Source organism: Zalophus californianus, chromosome 13 (assembly GCF_009762305.2).
Source record: "Zalophus californianus isolate mZalCal1 chromosome 13, mZalCal1.pri.v2, whole genome shotgun sequence".
NCBI classification, from domain to species: domain Eukaryota; kingdom Metazoa; phylum Chordata; class Mammalia; order Carnivora; family Otariidae; genus Zalophus; species Zalophus californianus.
In genome coordinates this window covers 19,483,267-19,499,060 of record NC_045607.1, presented here as the reverse complement: position 1 = coordinate 19,499,060, position 15,794 = coordinate 19,483,267, and the positions used below count along the sequence as shown (strand labels likewise).

The window sequence follows — 15,794 nt, the reverse complement described above, 5'->3', positions numbered from 1 at the left end:
AAGAATTCTAGGGCACTACAGCTATTTTCTTTAAAAATTTGGAAGATGTTGGGCGCCTGGGTGGCTCAGTTGGTTAAGCGACTGCCTTCGGCTCAGGTCATGATCCTGGAGTCCCGGGATCGAGTCCCGCATCGGGCTACCTGCTCAGCAGGGGGTCTGCTTCTCCCTCTGACCCTCTTCCCTCTCATGCTCTGTCTCTCATTCTAAAAAAATAAAAATAAATAAAAATAAATAAAAATTTGGAAGATGTCAAAAAACCCCCACGACCACACCAACTTTGGAAGATGTCAAAAAAAAAAAAAAACCCAAAAAACAAAAAACAACCCACAACCACACCAACTTTGGAAGATGTCAAAAAAAAACTCAAGACCACATCAACTTTGGAAGATGTCCTTGGCTTGCTTTGTTTGCATTTGCAAAGTCAGCTCTCTGTCTGTTGCTGTTCTGATCTGCTGGGGGCTTTGGCGGGCGTGGTGTGTGCATCCAGGTGTAGCTTCCTTTAGCTTCTCCTGCTTGGGCTCCCCGACACATCCGGGATCCCTGACACGGCTTCTTCCATCATAGCTTCTCCCCTGTTCTTTCTCATCTCCCTCTGAGGCTCTCATGCCATGTGTCGAACAACTTTTCTCTGCATCTCGATGGCTCTGCATTTCCCATGGTTTTGGTTCTTCATGATTCAGTCTGAACGTTTTCTACTGCTCCGTTCTGCTTCATTCCTCCTGCCTTCCTCTGTGTTAACGATAGGTGGTTAATCCTTTCGATTGAGTTCTTCATTTCAGCTCGCCTGGGATCCAGTCCTAAGATGTTTAATTAACTTTTTAATACAGGTTACAGTGTTCAGATGAAATTACCCATCTCGTCGCCTGTTTTCTTCAATATGTTAAAGTGCATGTTTGCTGACTCCAGTTTCTGGTTCTTCTGTGAGATGCGTTTCTTTTGCTTTTCGGTCAGTTGGTCTCTCTTATCTTCTGGTGTTCTTGGTATCTTTTGATTGAGTGCTAGACTCCTTTTAAAAAGTGAACAATTGAAGAGATATACAAGACTCTGGATAATCCTTTAGAGTGGATTTACTTTTGCTTCTGAGAAGAGTAGGGTTGGGATAGATTGCTCATCCCTCTGTGGAGAGGCTTCTAAATGATCAGAGCAGGAAGTGACATTTCAGGAGCACCTGCTGCAGGCCACCGTTCCAGCACCTCGGGAACACGGGGGCTCTCTGGGGAAGGAAGGTGGGCCCTTGCATGGCAGGTGGGGAGGAATGCATAGGATGAGAAGAAGCTGGGTCAGAGGGTGGGTCCCGGGCGTGCAGTGTGACAACTGGTAGGAGAGAAGGATGGAGGACAAAGGGGCCCCAGGGGAACATACTTTCTCTCCACCTGACCGACGCTCCCGGGGTGTCTTCCCCTGAGTGGAAGAGGTGCTTGAGCCTACTGAACTGATAAGGCATACGCAATTAGCAAGCCCTCTTGCTTCCTTCCAACCATTGTTCTTTTATCCTTTCCAGCTATGTATTTCCAACCTCCTTCAAGTGGTGGCCCCCTAGACATCCCCTAGGCTCCTGCAGCTTGACCTAGCGCAAGGTGAAATGATCTTCTGTGGGTTGTCAACCTGACCTCAAGCCCACCTCCCTTCTCAGTTCTCTGCGTGGCAGAAGTCAAGAACCTCCTTTCCCAGAACCTTCTTCTCTGTATGCTTCTGAGTTAGGAACTGGCCAGCTTTGCCTGAGAAATCTACTGTAACTCGGGGCTCTCCTCTCCGTCCCGGGGCTCCTCTTGTGGCTAACCACCCTGGCCGCCTCTCCTGAGGTGTTTGTGTCAGTCGGGGTCCCATCAGAAGGCAAAAACTACACGGTCATTCGAATATGGGAAGTTTGATAGAAAGAATGATTAAGTGTAACAGGGAAGTTGCATAATGGATTGGTAAGTAAGAAGAGATGCCAAAGAATATAGAAAAGCCCATGGGCCCATGGAAGGAACAGCTAGCTACCACCCCTTGGGTGGAGAGCGAGCCCCCAAGGGAAGTTCCCTCCACACCCTGTCCCCAGATGAAATCTGGACCTTGTAGGGAAGGACATAGCATAGCTATGGCTTCCTGGATGCAGAGAAATCTCTGAGCTGCTGTGTTGATAGAATGTTCTAGAAATCTGCACTTGAAGGTGCCAGGGAAAGCTATCATAGAGAGATGGAGGTACTTCCCAGTTTGTTGGTGGGCACTGGGAGAAGCTGTTCACTGCTAAGTACTACTAACCACCACACAGGATCTGGGTGCTGGAAAGTTGTCTCCACTGCAGGAGCTTGATGTTGGAGAAGCTTCTGCACAGCAGGAACTGGGTGCTTGGGAAGCCGTGTGCACTGCCAAAACCAGATGATTGGAGGAACTGCGTGGACTGCAGGAGCCTGCTAAGATGAGTGCACTGGAACCAGGAGGGAAAGACCCTTCTTCCTCAAGTGTCTCCAGTGCCTCCTACTGACAAGGCTTAACATTGCACCAGTTGCCAAAGGAAAAAGATTTCAAGGACCCAGCTCCCTGTTTGAAGTGCAGGCAATGCACAGCCCATTTGGGAGCCAAGAGCATTAACTGGATGTCACTCTCCCGTCATTGTGAAGGGCAGCATAACTGGTTGGTTAAGAGTGTCAACTCTGGAATCAGGCTTCCTGGGTTCAGGGTTCAGCTCTGCCACTGCCTTTGGTGTAACCTTCAGAGCCTTCTATAAGTTTTCACTTCAGTCATTCCAAACATGGAAGTTCGCTACCTTCACACCCATACCACGTTGTGCCTCTGTCTTCCAACTTCGTTGATTTCGTTCCCCCTTCGGGAATACCATACCCCTCCTGTTTGCCTGGTGAGTTCCCTTTCAACACCCAGAAAACTCAAGCAACTGTCTCTTCCAGGAAGCCTTCCCCAAACCCCCATGTTGGTTGCCACATGCTTCCCATTCTTTTACTCCCCCCAAATTGTCCTATTATGTTGAGGTGATAGGCTCCCGTGCCTGGTTCACTGGCTAAAGGTGGAGCCACACAGGGTCTCCAGCGTATGCGCTGTGTTTCACAAGCATCACGGTACCTCTGCACCGGCGGTGTGTTGCATTACCCTAGGGCTGCTGGATCGTTGCAGAGTTGTGTGCAACCTGCCCCACTGTTCACGATGGCCCTGAGCCCCAAATGGAGTCTCACAGCAGATGAGAATTGTGCCCTCAAGCTCTAGATGTTTATTAACAGCATCCACTTAGAGCCATCCGTTACACTCACCGGCCTCTCCGACGCACTTCCTCGTTAGGCTGGTTAGGAGTGACTGAGAGTGTTTGAGAATGATTAAACCACATTTCTTTACAAGAGATGCCAGGTTCTAATTGCTCCACATTCAAAGGAATCTCAGAAGCAGGACCAGGGGAAGGGAAAGAAGGAGGGACACCGTCCTGTGATGCAACCAGAGACTTTAATTGGATGCAGCCCCTCCCGCAGTGGCTGGCGTGACTCTTGCTGGTGGCACAGGGGTGGCTCAGACATCTTCTCCTCCTCCAGGGGAGTTTCTGAATCCATCTTCATAGCCTCCTGCTCACCGCCCCCTTCCTCCTGGAGGAGCTGCTTGAGCAGCCACACAGCATGGGCGCTGCCGACTAGAATGCTCAGGGCCTCCCAAGAGTGCATCCGTTCAGTATCCAGTTGTTGGCGGGGTGGTGTGCGTATCTCTTTTGGAAACCATTCTTGCGAGAATCTGTGTTCAGATCTGAAAGAGTGAAGGAAAATGTTGATTCTCGGTAAAGGCTTTGAATTACACATGGATAAACAGTCTTGGTCACAGCCCACGTGGGGACTGCTCATGTTATTGATGGCTTTAAAAAAAAAAGGTCTGCTTGCTTGAGCTAAAAACACCCCAAACTGGGTTAAGCAAGCGAGACTTTGTAGTTTACTTGTTACATCAGCATAGCTTTGCTGGTCCTGACCAGAACACATACACTCAGCGTCTGCTGAGTGCCTTCTCCATGTGGAGCCATATTCTAGGCATGTCTATAGGTTGCCTCATCTCACCCTCCCAACAACCTGAGAGGTAGGTAATGTACTATCATTATCCCCAGTTTGTAAAGAAGGATGCTGAAGCTCAGAGAGAGAGGTTCAGTGACATGCTCAAGTTCAGGAAGTGGCTGAGGCAGAATTTAACTAGTATATAGGACTAACATCAGTGATCTTAACTAATATGTCTAATAAATTATCATTAGGCTGCACTATTACGGGCTTGGGTAACTAGTCCCAAACCCCCCAAAGACTGAAAGAAATCTGATGTGTCCCAGCGGGGGGTGGCTGGGGAGACCGAAACCCAGAGAGGGAACCCCAGGGTTCTTGCCAGCTACCACACATCCACTCCAGGACCTACTGAAGGACCGCGGCTGATGCTGCTGGGATATCCTGGGACTACGTGACACAGCAGTGGTAGAGGACCCCTCGCTGGCTGGGCAGCAACAACAGAAGATCTTTGACGCCATGTCTTGGTGGGCTGTGGGAAGAGGAAAGGGCATTGGGGCATCTGGCTCTGCAGCCCCAATCCCAGAAGCCCATTGTTATTTAAGCACTGGGTCACACAGGGCCAGCCTCTCCCAAGGTATCATGCCCCTTCCCCGCCCATACCTCCTGTAGCTCCCTGTGGCCAGCACGTCCAGGCCCATCTATGTGGGCCTACATCTGACCAGGCCTTCCTCTCCTGTCCACAGTTGTCTTACCCGTGGAAAGGACTTGGAGCCTCTACTCTGCCAGTCTTTACCTGTAGGGGTGCCTTGTTGAATCAGCACATCAGCTGATAACACAGCTCAACTTAGCTGGTTCAAGTCCTGGCTCTGCCACTGATTTGCTGTGTGGCTTTGGGCTTATCCATGTCTGTCTCTGGGCCTAGGCTCCCATTAAACAGGCAGGGGTTGGCTGCACCATTTCTCCAAGGATACTTCCAAGCTCTGATGATCCAAGGTCGTACGTCCTTGTTTTATTCCCAAACTTCTTTCTCTCTTCTTGGCCTCTGGCCCTCTCCTGTTTTCATTTCCCTTTCCCTGTGGCCAAAGCCCCACTCTGGGGAGTTTTCATCATGGCGGCTGTATTCACTCCCTGCACATTTTGGTTCACTCCAGGGCCTCCCCCTTGGGCACTGGCTTCCCACCTCTCCTGGCCACCACCCTGTCTCACCTGGGTCATTGCAATGGCCTCCTGACTGCTTCTTCTGCCCTGGTCTTCATTAGTGTTAACAAGGCAAAATCCTCTTAGGATATCAAGTCATGTCATGTCGCACCTCAGCTCAGAGTCTCCCCGTGCCGTATCATGTAGAATCAAAGCCGAAGTCCTTCTCTGGGCCTCCCCTGTAAAAAATCGATAATCTCAGCACTACTTTCACCCACCCCTCCCCTGCTGGCTCCTCCCACCCTCCCCTCCCCTCCGTCCCAGCTGCACATTCGGCCTGGGATGCTCTTCCCTGGAGATCCATGGAACTCATCCCTCACCTCCTCCGTGGCTTGGTGTAAATGTCACCTTTTCTCATGAGGCCTTCTCCCTCTATTTAGGCCTATCTCCCCTATTTAATTCTCCCTATTTATTCCCCTATCCCCCCCTAAAAAATATTTTTGCTCCTCCCATGTCCCCTATTCTGGGATCAGGTCCCACTATTCACGTTGTGTCTGGAGTCAGAGAAGGGGACACCCCTCTCCTCCTGGCCCCTGCCTCCCCTTCCTTCCACATTCAGTCATCCATCAAGGCATTGTGATCCTACCTCATAGATATCTCCTCCATGGCCTGTCACTCTCCACCCCCTGCCCTCGCTGGGACCCCCATGACCACAGCTTCCCCCGCATGTCCCTGGCTCACCTGCAAGCCGGTCTGCCTCCAGCGCCAATCCCATCGTCATCCTCTGCCTCGAGCCCTCAGTGGCTCCCGTTCTACTACTTGGAACTACTTGGTGCTGTGGCCCTGCCGGCTCTGCCAGCCTCATTCTCTCCCAGCCTCGCCCCTCGCCCTCCAGCCATAGGAGCTGCCGGCAGTGCCCCAAACTTGCTCTCAGCGTGTCACCACTGTGCCTTTGCACACGCCCTTCTCCCCACCTCCCTCACCCCTCCCACTGGAGACTCAGCTCAGGGGCTACTCCCTCCTGGAAGCCATCTCTTCTACCCGTGAGGAATTGGGGGCCTCTCCAGTGCTCCCACAGACCCCCCGGCTTTCCTGGGTCATGGCCATTGCCTGTCTTTGCATGATGCCATAGCAAGTGCTCAATAGATATTTGTTGAATGGACACTACTTTCACTGCCTGCTTGGTTGTGAGACTAGACTCCAATCTGTGGTTCTAAAAATTTGTTCCGCATATATTTATTGAGGAATACGGGTGCCAGGCACGAGGTGAGGGATATGGCAGTGAACATGAGCGAGAGATTCCCACTCTCTAGGAGGCAGGGATGCATCCAATTCCCCTTTGGACCCCAGCACTGAGCACAGGGCTTTGCACAGAGTAGGTACCCTTCCAATGGGACCCGAGTCAACACAAAAGCCCTCTCTGACTGTTGGACAATATACACGCTATTATCCCTACTCTCCCTTCCACTAACAGACCTTTTACTCCCTGCTCATAGAAATGGATAGAAACATCCTGATTCTGTACTTACCTCATTGTCCCCAGTGACTTCAGTCTTGGATGTTAACAGGGCAAGAGAAAGAGCCACAGTGTCTAGGACACTGACCTTCATTGAGCTTCTTGGGCAGGTCTTTCACATCTCTGAGCTCATTTAACTTTTCAGATGGTGGAACTGAGCCCCACGAAGGTGCCTCTCAGGTCTCACAGCCAAGAGGAGCAGCTGGGATTTTAACATAGTTTTGTCTGTTACCCGAACCTCTGCTGTTCAGGGCCTCACCTTGGCACTTCCAGGGGCAGAGAGAAGTTCAGAAACGTCTCCTCCTCTCCGGAGAGTTGACAGCAGGTGGCTTTTAAACAGGCCTCCTTGAAGCTTGGCAGAGCAGTATTGCAGTTAAGAGTGTATGTTTTATTACTGAGATAACTTGGGGGGTGTAATTCTTGCTGCACCCTGCTGTGTCATTTAGAGCAATTCAGCCTCCCTGAAACTCAGCTTTCCTATTTGTAAAATGGGGATGGTAAAACCTACCCCAGAATGTTGTATGAGGATTGGGTGGTGTAAAGATGTGAAGTGCTTAGCCCAGTGTCTGCCACGTGGTGAGTGTTTAATCACAGGGCCGAGGGTGATATAGGAGAGACGCTTGCTTGGGTGGAGGGAGGGTGCGAAGTTACTTGCACTCCCGGTGCCTACCTCTAGATGGAGACAGGAGCCAAAGAAAAGGGCCCTTGGGTTATGCCCTTTGGGCTGTGAGCCTCAGGTGTCCAGTGACCCACAGCACTTGGACCAGACCAAGAAAGACGCAGCCAGGTCCAACAGGAAGCCTTCTGGAGCTGGAGGAGCCCTTAGGGCTCATTCAGCACAAATGGGGAGACTGGGGCCCAGAGACAGAAACGGTGCGGTCAAGGCAAGTTAGGGGTGGCGTCTGCTTCCTATAGCAAAGGTGTCCAGGAGTGGTGGACACACTGTCCCTTTAAGTACAGAAATATACCCCCTCCTGCTCTCAGGTCTAACCTTTGAGGCTTACTCACCTGAAGCCGGCAGAGCAGAGAGGAGGCTGTGATGTCACAGAGCCAGGGAACCAGGGAATGTTGGGGGCAGGGGGGTTTGACTGGACCACAACGTCAGGGAGGAGTGGGGGAGGACGTGGATCCTCTCTCCAGTGGCCCTTCCCTCTGTGCATGAGGCTATGCTCTGCACCATGCCCATCAGATCAGCTCGGCGATTCTGCCCCATGCATCTCTTCTCCTTAGAATAGCATGCTAGCATGCCCAGCTTCTTCTCGGGGTGGGGGGGGGGCGGGTTCTAGACACTTAAACTAGTGAGGGAGAGTTTGATGAGCAATGGGATATTGACAGAGTCTCTCCCCAAATGACTCATTCATTCCAAAGGGAAAGATAGTCATTTGCAGTGGAGAAGCCTGGCAGCAAAACCCACCTTAAGCAAGGGATCTAGTTAATGTCACCCATGGCAGGACCTACCTCCACCAGGTGTCCCTTGATATGGGGAGGATACAGTGTCACTTCTGTGGTCTTCCTGCCAAACATGCAAAACTGGCATCTTAAGATAAACACAAATTGGGGGGATGCCTTAGACAATCATGCCTGTATGCTTCAGAAATGTGAAGCTCATGGGGGACAGAATTGTTCCAGATTAGAAAACACTGAGGGGGACATGACGATGCCACGGGACTCATGATGTTGGATTCGATCCTGCACGGGGCAACAAAGCAGCTGGAAGAGGTTTGGGCGGGGGGGGGGGGGGGCGGCAATTGATGATAGTAGTATATCAGTGTTGAATTTCATGTTTTCAAGAAGTGTCCTGAAGTTATGTAAGAGAATATTATCGTTGTTTCTAGGAAATGCACCCTGAAGTATTCAGGGGTAATGGGATCTGATGTGCACCACTCGCTCTCACGTGGTTCAGAAAAACTAACAGGAAGAGAGAAAAGACAGGGTAGAGCATGTGGGGGAGATGTAAACAATTGTGGAATCTGGGTGCAAGGTAAATAGGAGTTCTTTGTCCTATTGCAACTTTTCAGTAAGTTCAAGATGATTTCAAAACGGGGGCACCTGGGTGGCTCAGTGGGTTAAGTGTTTCCATTCAGCTCCAGTCATGATCCCAGGGTCCTGGGATCAAGCCCCCTCCTCCCCCCAATCCGGCTCCCTGCTCAGTGGGGAGTCTGCTTCTCCCTCTGCCCCTCTGCTCCTGTTATCTTTCTCTCTAATAAATTAATAAAATCTTAAAAAAAAGATGATTGCAAGACCAAAAAAAGCTATCCATAGCCTTAAGTTTTTTGTTTTAGCTTAGTTAGACGTGACAATGTATTTAGAAGCAGTAAGGCATTTGGAAGAGCTACTCCCTGGTTGTGGCGGGGGGGGTGGGGTGGGGAGAGGAGACACAGTCTTGTGATATCACCAAGGGCTTTAATTGGAGGCAGCTCCCCCCACAGTGGCTTTTTCAGGAGCTGAAGGGATTCTTGCTGGTGGCACAGAGGTGGCTCAGACGTCTTCTTCTCCTCCGGGGGAGTTTCTGAATCTGTCTTCATGGCCCCTGCTCACCGCCCCCTTCCTCCCGGAGCCCCTCTAGCAGCATGCAGTACTGGAGGCCTGCCTGGGAGCTGTGGACTAGAATGCTCAGGGTCTCCCAATGTGGCACGGCTGGAATGGCCAGTGATCCTGAGAGTAGCAGTTTAGGTTTCTCTTGTAAAAGCCTCTTGGGCACACATGTGTGTTCCGTTCTAAAAGAAGAAAGGAAGAAATGATGACGCTGGGAGGAACCTTTGCATTGGGCTTGGATGGACCATTCTGGTCACCTCCAGCCCTGATCACCATCAGATTCGGGAATACTGGGTGAGCCACCTGGACCCCAGGCCAGGACTCAGAAGTCCTTTGTGACAGGGACACATGTCAATAGGTTCTGTGTTTGTACTTCATTGGTGTATTCAGTGATGATCAGGTGACTTGCAAAGAGCAGTGGCCTGGAAAGTGAGAGCAATGGGCCCATTCTGGTTCTAATACTAACCTTACCTCCCGGTGGACTTTTGGAAAGTCCCTTCCCCCTGTGGGCCTCAGTCTTCTCTATACAACGGGAGGTGGGTTTTTAAACTGTGTTCCATGGAGCCCTGTGGGGGTTGGGAGGCATGAGGGAGGGAGAAGCAGAGCTCCTGGGGCTCCCAGGCCCCACTCACGATTCAAGTCCAGCAGGACACCTTTGCTCTTTTATTGCAGTTGGACTTTGTGTGAGATTCTGTTTGCAAGGAGGGTGTAGCTGTTTTGAGAATTCTGAGATGTCTGGGCTGGGCTGGTCCTTAGCTGTCAGCAGCCGGCCTCCCAGGGTGGCCGTGAGCTAAGCCAGGTCACCCAAGTGGTGTCGGTGCGCAGTCATGTTGTGGCATTTCTTCTTCCTGGACTGGGATTCTGTCCTTCTTCCATGCCCCTGAGGCGTTTTGCCGCTAGCTGAACTACACTCTAGTCCACAAGCATCTTCTGGCATTGTTGACTTGCCACGCACCTGGCTGGGTTTGGGGGAACACAGCTGTCTTCCTGGGACTTACCCTCTAGTGGCCAGTGCAGACATGAGTTTAGCAGAGAAGCCTGGATATGTGTCCTTTGCTCCCAGACCTGCCGCTCCTCGTGTAATTCCTAGCTCGGGAGGTCATGCAGGCAGGTTTCAGCCTCCTGGAATTGCTCCCACATGTTCTAGAATATGATGGTAGCTTCCTGGTGGGAGTGGTCCTGTCTCTCCTGTCACCCCATCTGGCTTAGCTCATATATCAGGGGAATTTAGTCATCTGGACAATGGGGGTTCCTGGTCAGTGTGGGGACCCCAGTTCGGGACTCACTTTCATACTCATTGTTGCTGGTGGAGGAGGCTCTCTTTTCTGGGTGGATGAGAGGTTGTCCCAAAGGTAAGCGGGAGGCTTCGTTAGCATCTACACTGGAGTTCTTGCTGGCCACCTCCTCCTTCTGCAAGCCTGGTAGTGATAATTCCACACTGTCAGGTGGGGAGGCTCAGGAGAGGTGACAGAAGTGAAGGTGTGTTGCATGCGGGCCGGTGGTGGTTATTATGGGGTGGGGCCCACCTGGGTCTCCCTCCTCCGGTCTTCTGAGTGTTCCCGCTCATACGCACATGCTGGGTTCAAAATACATATATTTTTTCCAAAACATAAAGTTTACCTTTTTCTCTGCTTATAAATGTGAGTGCATGTCCATTACAGAAAAGCTGCAAAATATCGAAGAGTATGAAGTAGAAATAGAAATGCCCCAAACACCCATCCCTTCAGATGTGATCACAGTCCCCGTCTTTTCTTACGCATATTTTACAGGGCCCATTATACCCTATATGTCATGTATACATTGTACTTTTTTTCATATATGATATATCAGAAACATTTTTCTCAGGTCACTAAATTTTAAGAAATAATGGTTATATAATATTCTATTTTGCAGGTAATTCAAGAGTCATTTAACCAATATTCTTTTTGGGGGGATTAGATTATTTTCACTGCATAAATACCGTTATGGTGAATGTGGTTGTATATCAGACTTTGTTTTTATAGTCTTCTAAATTTTTAAAAGTATAGCAGCCGACTGAGCTGTGTCCTGTAACAAATAGCTCTGTCCTTTACTAGATGTGTAACTGCAGCAAATCGCTCCCCTCCCATGCCTGTTTTCAGAGCTGCAAAATGACACATCCATTTTGGGTAATCATGTCCCCTTCTTAGGGTTATTGTAGGGATCAAATCATATCGCTGTTCTCCTGTGTCCGCTCTGAAACAGTGGGGGACTCACCTGATCACGGCGGGTCCCTAATGCCTAGACAGTGCCTTGCATGTAATAGGGGCTCAGTCACTATCATGGTTATTATCTTGGGAAAAAGGATTGACGTTTGTAAGGCTCTGGGTTTTTATTGTGAAATTATTTCTGGGGGGAGATTTGAAAAACCCTCACGGCGGATTTCTGGCAAAATCTGCCATGGGAGTTTTTCTCCTGCTGTTGAACTGCTCCATCTCGCCTACGGGGACCGTGCCAGCCACTTCCATGGACTCCCTGCCTATTGTTTACCAGTTTGGGTTAGAAGCCCCACCTGATGTTAGGCTGGAATTGCCACTCAAAAGCTGAAGGAAATCTGAGGATATCTCAGCAGAAGAGGGATGAACACAATGAGGTCGAGAGAGGCCAGGCGGGGCGTTCTTGTCTGGGACCTACTGCAGGTCAATGGCTGAGGCTCTTGGGTTTGACTGGGGACCTTGGAGTCATGCACGGCACAGGGCTCTTCACAGTCTCTGCAGCATAAACAGAAGATCTTCGAGGCCAGGCTTTGGTGGGCTGCTGGAGGAGGTAAAGGAATGGGGGCCATTGGAAATTCACTGTGAGGGGTGTCATACAGGGTCAGCCTCTCCCAAGAGAGAATAGCCTTCCCCGCTCCCAAATCTTTCATAGCTCCCCATGGCCAGCAGACCCAGGCCCTTCTGTCTAGGTTGCCCTCTCTTAAAGCCATTTTTTCCCATTCTATACAGAATTTTCTCACCCATGGAGAGGAGTTGAAACCTTTATTCTGCCAGCTTTGCCTGCAGGGGCGCCTTGTTGAATCAGCTGATCTTGACTTTGAGCCCAGTTCCCTGAGCAGGACTGTTTCCTAAGTAAACACAAGACTGTGGATAAAAAACGCTAGTCCTTTACCTGTGCTTACACTCTAGATGGAATCCCCTGACCGCACAATCCCGGCTCATGCCGAAATGCGTACAAACATGCTCTGCCCCATTTCTAGGCACATATTCTTGGGTAGATGCCTTAACCTTCTTGAACCTCACTCTTTTCATGGGGAAAGTGGGAATGAAGTGCCTATTTGTAGAAATAAAGGGTTAAGTATATGAAAAGTCACCCCTGTGGTGCTTGGCACCCAATAAATGCCCCATGGTCATTCCATTCCCTTTCCCTTGCCTTCATGTGGTTTGTTGGCTCCAAGATATTCCAGCTGATCCAGGTCCCAGGGGAACATGGCAACGAAGCACAGTCTTGGGAGTTTAGGTCCTGGTTCTGCCACCAACTTGCTGACTGGCTTCGGGTAAGTGTCCATGTGGATCTCTGTGTCTCAGGAGCCTCATCAATAATAAGAGGGAGTTAGGCTAGATGGTGTCTTCAAGGATCTTTCTGGTTCTGATGGTCCAGAATTATAAAACTTTTAGTCCCAAACTTCTTTGTCTCTGGATACGTCCTGTTCGCACTCCCCTTTCTGTGGCAAGACCCCCTTTTAGGAAATTCTTATCATGGTATTGGCTGATGTCCCTCACAAGACCCAATTCACTATGTGAGCTGCCTCACTCATGGGCACTTGCTTCTCATTTTCACTATTGCTCTCCCCTGGTCCCAGCCACCTGTTTGCCTCTCTTGCCTGAATTAGAACAATAGCCTCCTAACTGATCTCTTTGTTTCTTTTACCCATGACTTCTTATATTAATACAAAATCTTTAACTTCTGGCACATACGCTCTTTGATAATAGCAAAATTTCTGTGCTGTGGCCAGATACATTCAGCAGACTAGACACATATGAATGTCCCCATTTTGCGGGATCCTTGGACCCAAGGGGTCCTCCGTGGGTCCAGTGAGCCCCCATCTCCAACAGTCTTTGGGATTTTTTGCCAAATGAGTTTTTTGACGTGATTTGATCTCTGACGTATTTCCTTGAGCTCTCTAATGAACTTACCGTATCTTCTTAGGAAAGAAGGTGGAAATTTATATAAGGCAATGAGTTCTTTTGTTTTGGAGATGCACCATTTAGCAAATTGCTTGCCATTAATATGCTTATTCTGTTGCTTGCTTTAGTTTCAATTTCCCTCATGTAAATTCCTGCCTCATGGGATTTTGCTTTGTTCTAGATTGCCTCGCATATGTTGAATGTAGAAGGAAGTGTTTCCTAAGGAAGGAGTGGAAGCATAGGTCTGACAAGCTCTCACCACAGGTCAGCCCTGAGGACTGTCGGTGGGAGGTCTGCTAGGTGGTGATCAATGTGTATAAAGGTAATTGCTGAAATTCTGCCTTGGGTCCCTCCAAACCTTCATGAGCACCTGTTCTGTCTTGTTAACTTAGTGAAAGGTCACTTTCCTCAGCCCATATTCTGGAGTGAGTGATTTCCAGGTTACTGATCAGATGGCCTTGTTGAGGCTCTCTTAGGCCATGGAATTCAAGATACCACGCATAACTGTGGTCAACTGTGGTGTATTCTCTTCTGTTTGTCATGGTCTCATCTACATTAAAGTTGCTACCTCTTCCTGGAAAAACTCCTGCTTCATATATACACCCTTACTACGTGTCCCTTCATGTGTGTGCTTATATTAATAAATGGAAATGTTTCACCAGATGACTTGGAATTATGGTCACTATGGCAAACGTTTAATGTCAATAGTAAGAGATTTCAGAGGGACTCTAGAAAAAAGAGAAGACAAAAACAGCAGATACTCAGTAGAGAGAGCTTCTTTGATTGGCATGTTCTGGCCTCCGAAAGAAAAAAAAAAGTACTCCTACTCAAACCTTCTGAAACCTACTTTCTTTACATCTCTTTTTCTCTCTCCACCCGGCTTTATCGTTACCACCCACTTACACTCTTTCTATTCCTTCCCATGACTACCTAAATAAACTCCCTTCATTTCTGTAGAAAAGAACAATCAACATTGCACAATATCCCCCTAAAACTCCTGTACCAGGAGGTGGGTCCAGAGAGGTTGAATTCAAACCCTGGGTAACAGTGGAGTTGAGGGCAAAGATTTAGAATCATCCCAAATTTCAGAATGGCAGAAAGTGGCTGTATTAAACTCAGGATTTTGTTAGTTATTCTCACTCTTATTGACCATCGCATCTGTACCAATCCCTTCACTTAATGGTTGACCTTCAATGAGGGGGAAAAATGTTTAAGAGCAGCAGGATGGAAAAGGCCAGAAGATTTGAATAACCCACTTACACATAATTCAAAAAAGTGGGCTTGAGAAGAAAAATAGGAAATGTACCATATAAAACTATTTCAAGTGTCCTTCTCTTATGGGTAGATTGAGCAAAGATTCAAAATGGCAAACAAAGTCACGATGAATTACTGGGAGATTTAATAGACTTCAGGACACTTTCAAAGAAATGCTAGGGCAGACCAACAGCTTAAGTAAAGGGAGCCTTTCCTTCTCTGAGAAGGGCTCAGACCTAAAATAGGGAACTTAGATAAAATAAATTGGAATGGGAAATGCCAACTTAGATCTCCTGATCATTTTCAAAGAGTTCTCCAAAATTAACCAGAAACGGCCCCTTGGAAAAAACAAGTGGCTCCTGAAATAAAAACAGAACCAAAACTCCTCTGTCCATAAAGAATGTGGAGCCTGTTGATAAGGCACTTGTGTTTACTGTGAGCAGGAAACCACTGGAAGGGGCACCTGGGTGGCTCAGTCTTTAAGCATCTGCCTTTGGCTCAGGTCATGATCCCGGGGTCCTGGGATCGAGCCCAGCATCGGGCTCCCTGCTCAGCGGGAAGCCTGCTTCTCCCTCTCCCACTCCCCCTGCTTGTGTTCCCTCTCTCGCTGTCTCTCTCTCTGTCAAATAAATAAATAAAATCTTAAAAAAAAAAAAAAAAAAAAACATTGGAAGAACTCTTGTCTCGGGCACCTGGGTGGCTCAGTCGGTTAAGTGTCTGCCTTCAGCTCAGGTCATGATTCCAGGGTTCTGGGATCGAGTCTCACATCGGGCTCCCTCCTCGGGGGGAAGCCTGCTTCTCCCTCTCCCACTCCTGCTTGTGTTCCTGCTCTCGCTGTCTCTGTTTCTGTCAGATGAATAAATAAAAGCTTTAAAAAAAAAAGAACTCTTGTCTCAAATCTGTCCAGTGATGCCACTCTGAGGAGATCTTAGCACTCAACACATTCCTACCCTTCCTCTAAACTCTCAAGGGGAATTGTTGATAAATATAGACAGACAGTACTGCTTGTTGACATGATTCGTTTCTTAGGTGGAAATCAGACTCTTCAATGCCAACTAGAACCGGGACTATTCTGTATGACGAATCCTTGGACCATTCCATGTATATAGCCCCCCCCCCCCCCCCCCCGCAGCGGACTGTGTCATCTCACATGGTATTGGACGGAATGAAACCCTTCCTGGGGCTATCAAATACCAATAGGTGGACCTGACTTCTGAGGACAGAGAGTCCTCCGCAGGAGCTGGACAACCC

The 15,794-nt window shown here is 49.0% G+C and overlaps 2 protein-coding genes across 3 annotated transcripts; both read right to left on the bottom strand.

Annotated features, from left to right (window-relative positions):
* Positions 1 to 3,391: 3,391 nt before the first annotated feature.
* On the bottom strand, positions 3,392 to 6,898 carry TEX53 (testis expressed 53). Of its 2 annotated transcripts, none has more exons than XM_027616117.2 (4): positions 6,626 to 6,898; positions 5,166 to 5,335; positions 4,369 to 4,488; positions 3,392 to 3,723 (listed from the first exon to the last, which is right to left on the bottom strand). In XM_027616117.2, the coding sequence occupies exons 3-4, from the start codon at positions 4,475 to 4,477 to the stop codon at positions 3,623 to 3,625; spliced, it is 210 nt and encodes a 69-aa protein (XP_027471918.1). In that variant the 5' UTR covers positions 4,478 to 4,488; positions 5,166 to 5,335; positions 6,626 to 6,898; the 3' UTR covers positions 3,392 to 3,622. The 2 variants fall into 2 exon arrangements, with proteins under 2 accessions (XP_027471918.1, XP_027471919.1); XM_027616118.2 differs by lacking the exon at positions 6,626 to 6,898 and adding an exon at positions 5,477 to 5,560.
* Positions 6,899 to 9,016: 2,118 nt separating this feature from the next.
* Positions 9,017 to 12,323, bottom strand: TEX48 (testis expressed 48). Its single transcript, XM_027614680.2, has 5 exons — positions 12,311 to 12,323; positions 11,710 to 11,922; positions 11,542 to 11,605; positions 10,434 to 10,585; positions 9,017 to 9,329 (listed from the first exon to the last, which is right to left on the bottom strand). The coding sequence occupies exons 1-5, from the start codon at positions 12,321 to 12,323 to the stop codon at positions 9,226 to 9,228; spliced, it is 546 nt and encodes a 181-aa protein (XP_027470481.1). The 3' UTR covers positions 9,017 to 9,225.
* Between the last annotated feature and the right edge of the window lie 3,471 nt (positions 12,324 to 15,794).

What these genes read in the sequence shown, in the direction of transcription:
- TEX48 (XM_027614680.2), bottom strand. An exon ending in GATTTTGCCAGAAATCCGCC is followed by an intron (nt 10,586 to 11,541) that starts GTGAGGGTTTTT and finishes CCCACCTGACAG; the next exon opens with TGTGGAATTATCACTACCAG. An exon ending in CAGCAACAATGAGTATGAAA is followed by an intron (nt 9,330 to 10,433) that starts GTGAGTCCCGAA and finishes TTCTTCTTTTAG; the next exon opens with AACGGAACACACATGTGTGC.
- TEX53 (XM_027616117.2), bottom strand. Translation starts at nt 4,477, where the DNA reads ATGGCGTCAAAGATCTTCTGTTGTTGCTGCCCAGCCAGCGAGGGGTCC. An exon ending in GCATCAGCCGCGGTCCTTCA is followed by an intron (nt 3,724 to 4,368) that starts GTAGGTCCTGGA and finishes TCACTCTTTCAG; the next exon opens with ATCTGAACACAGATTCTCGC.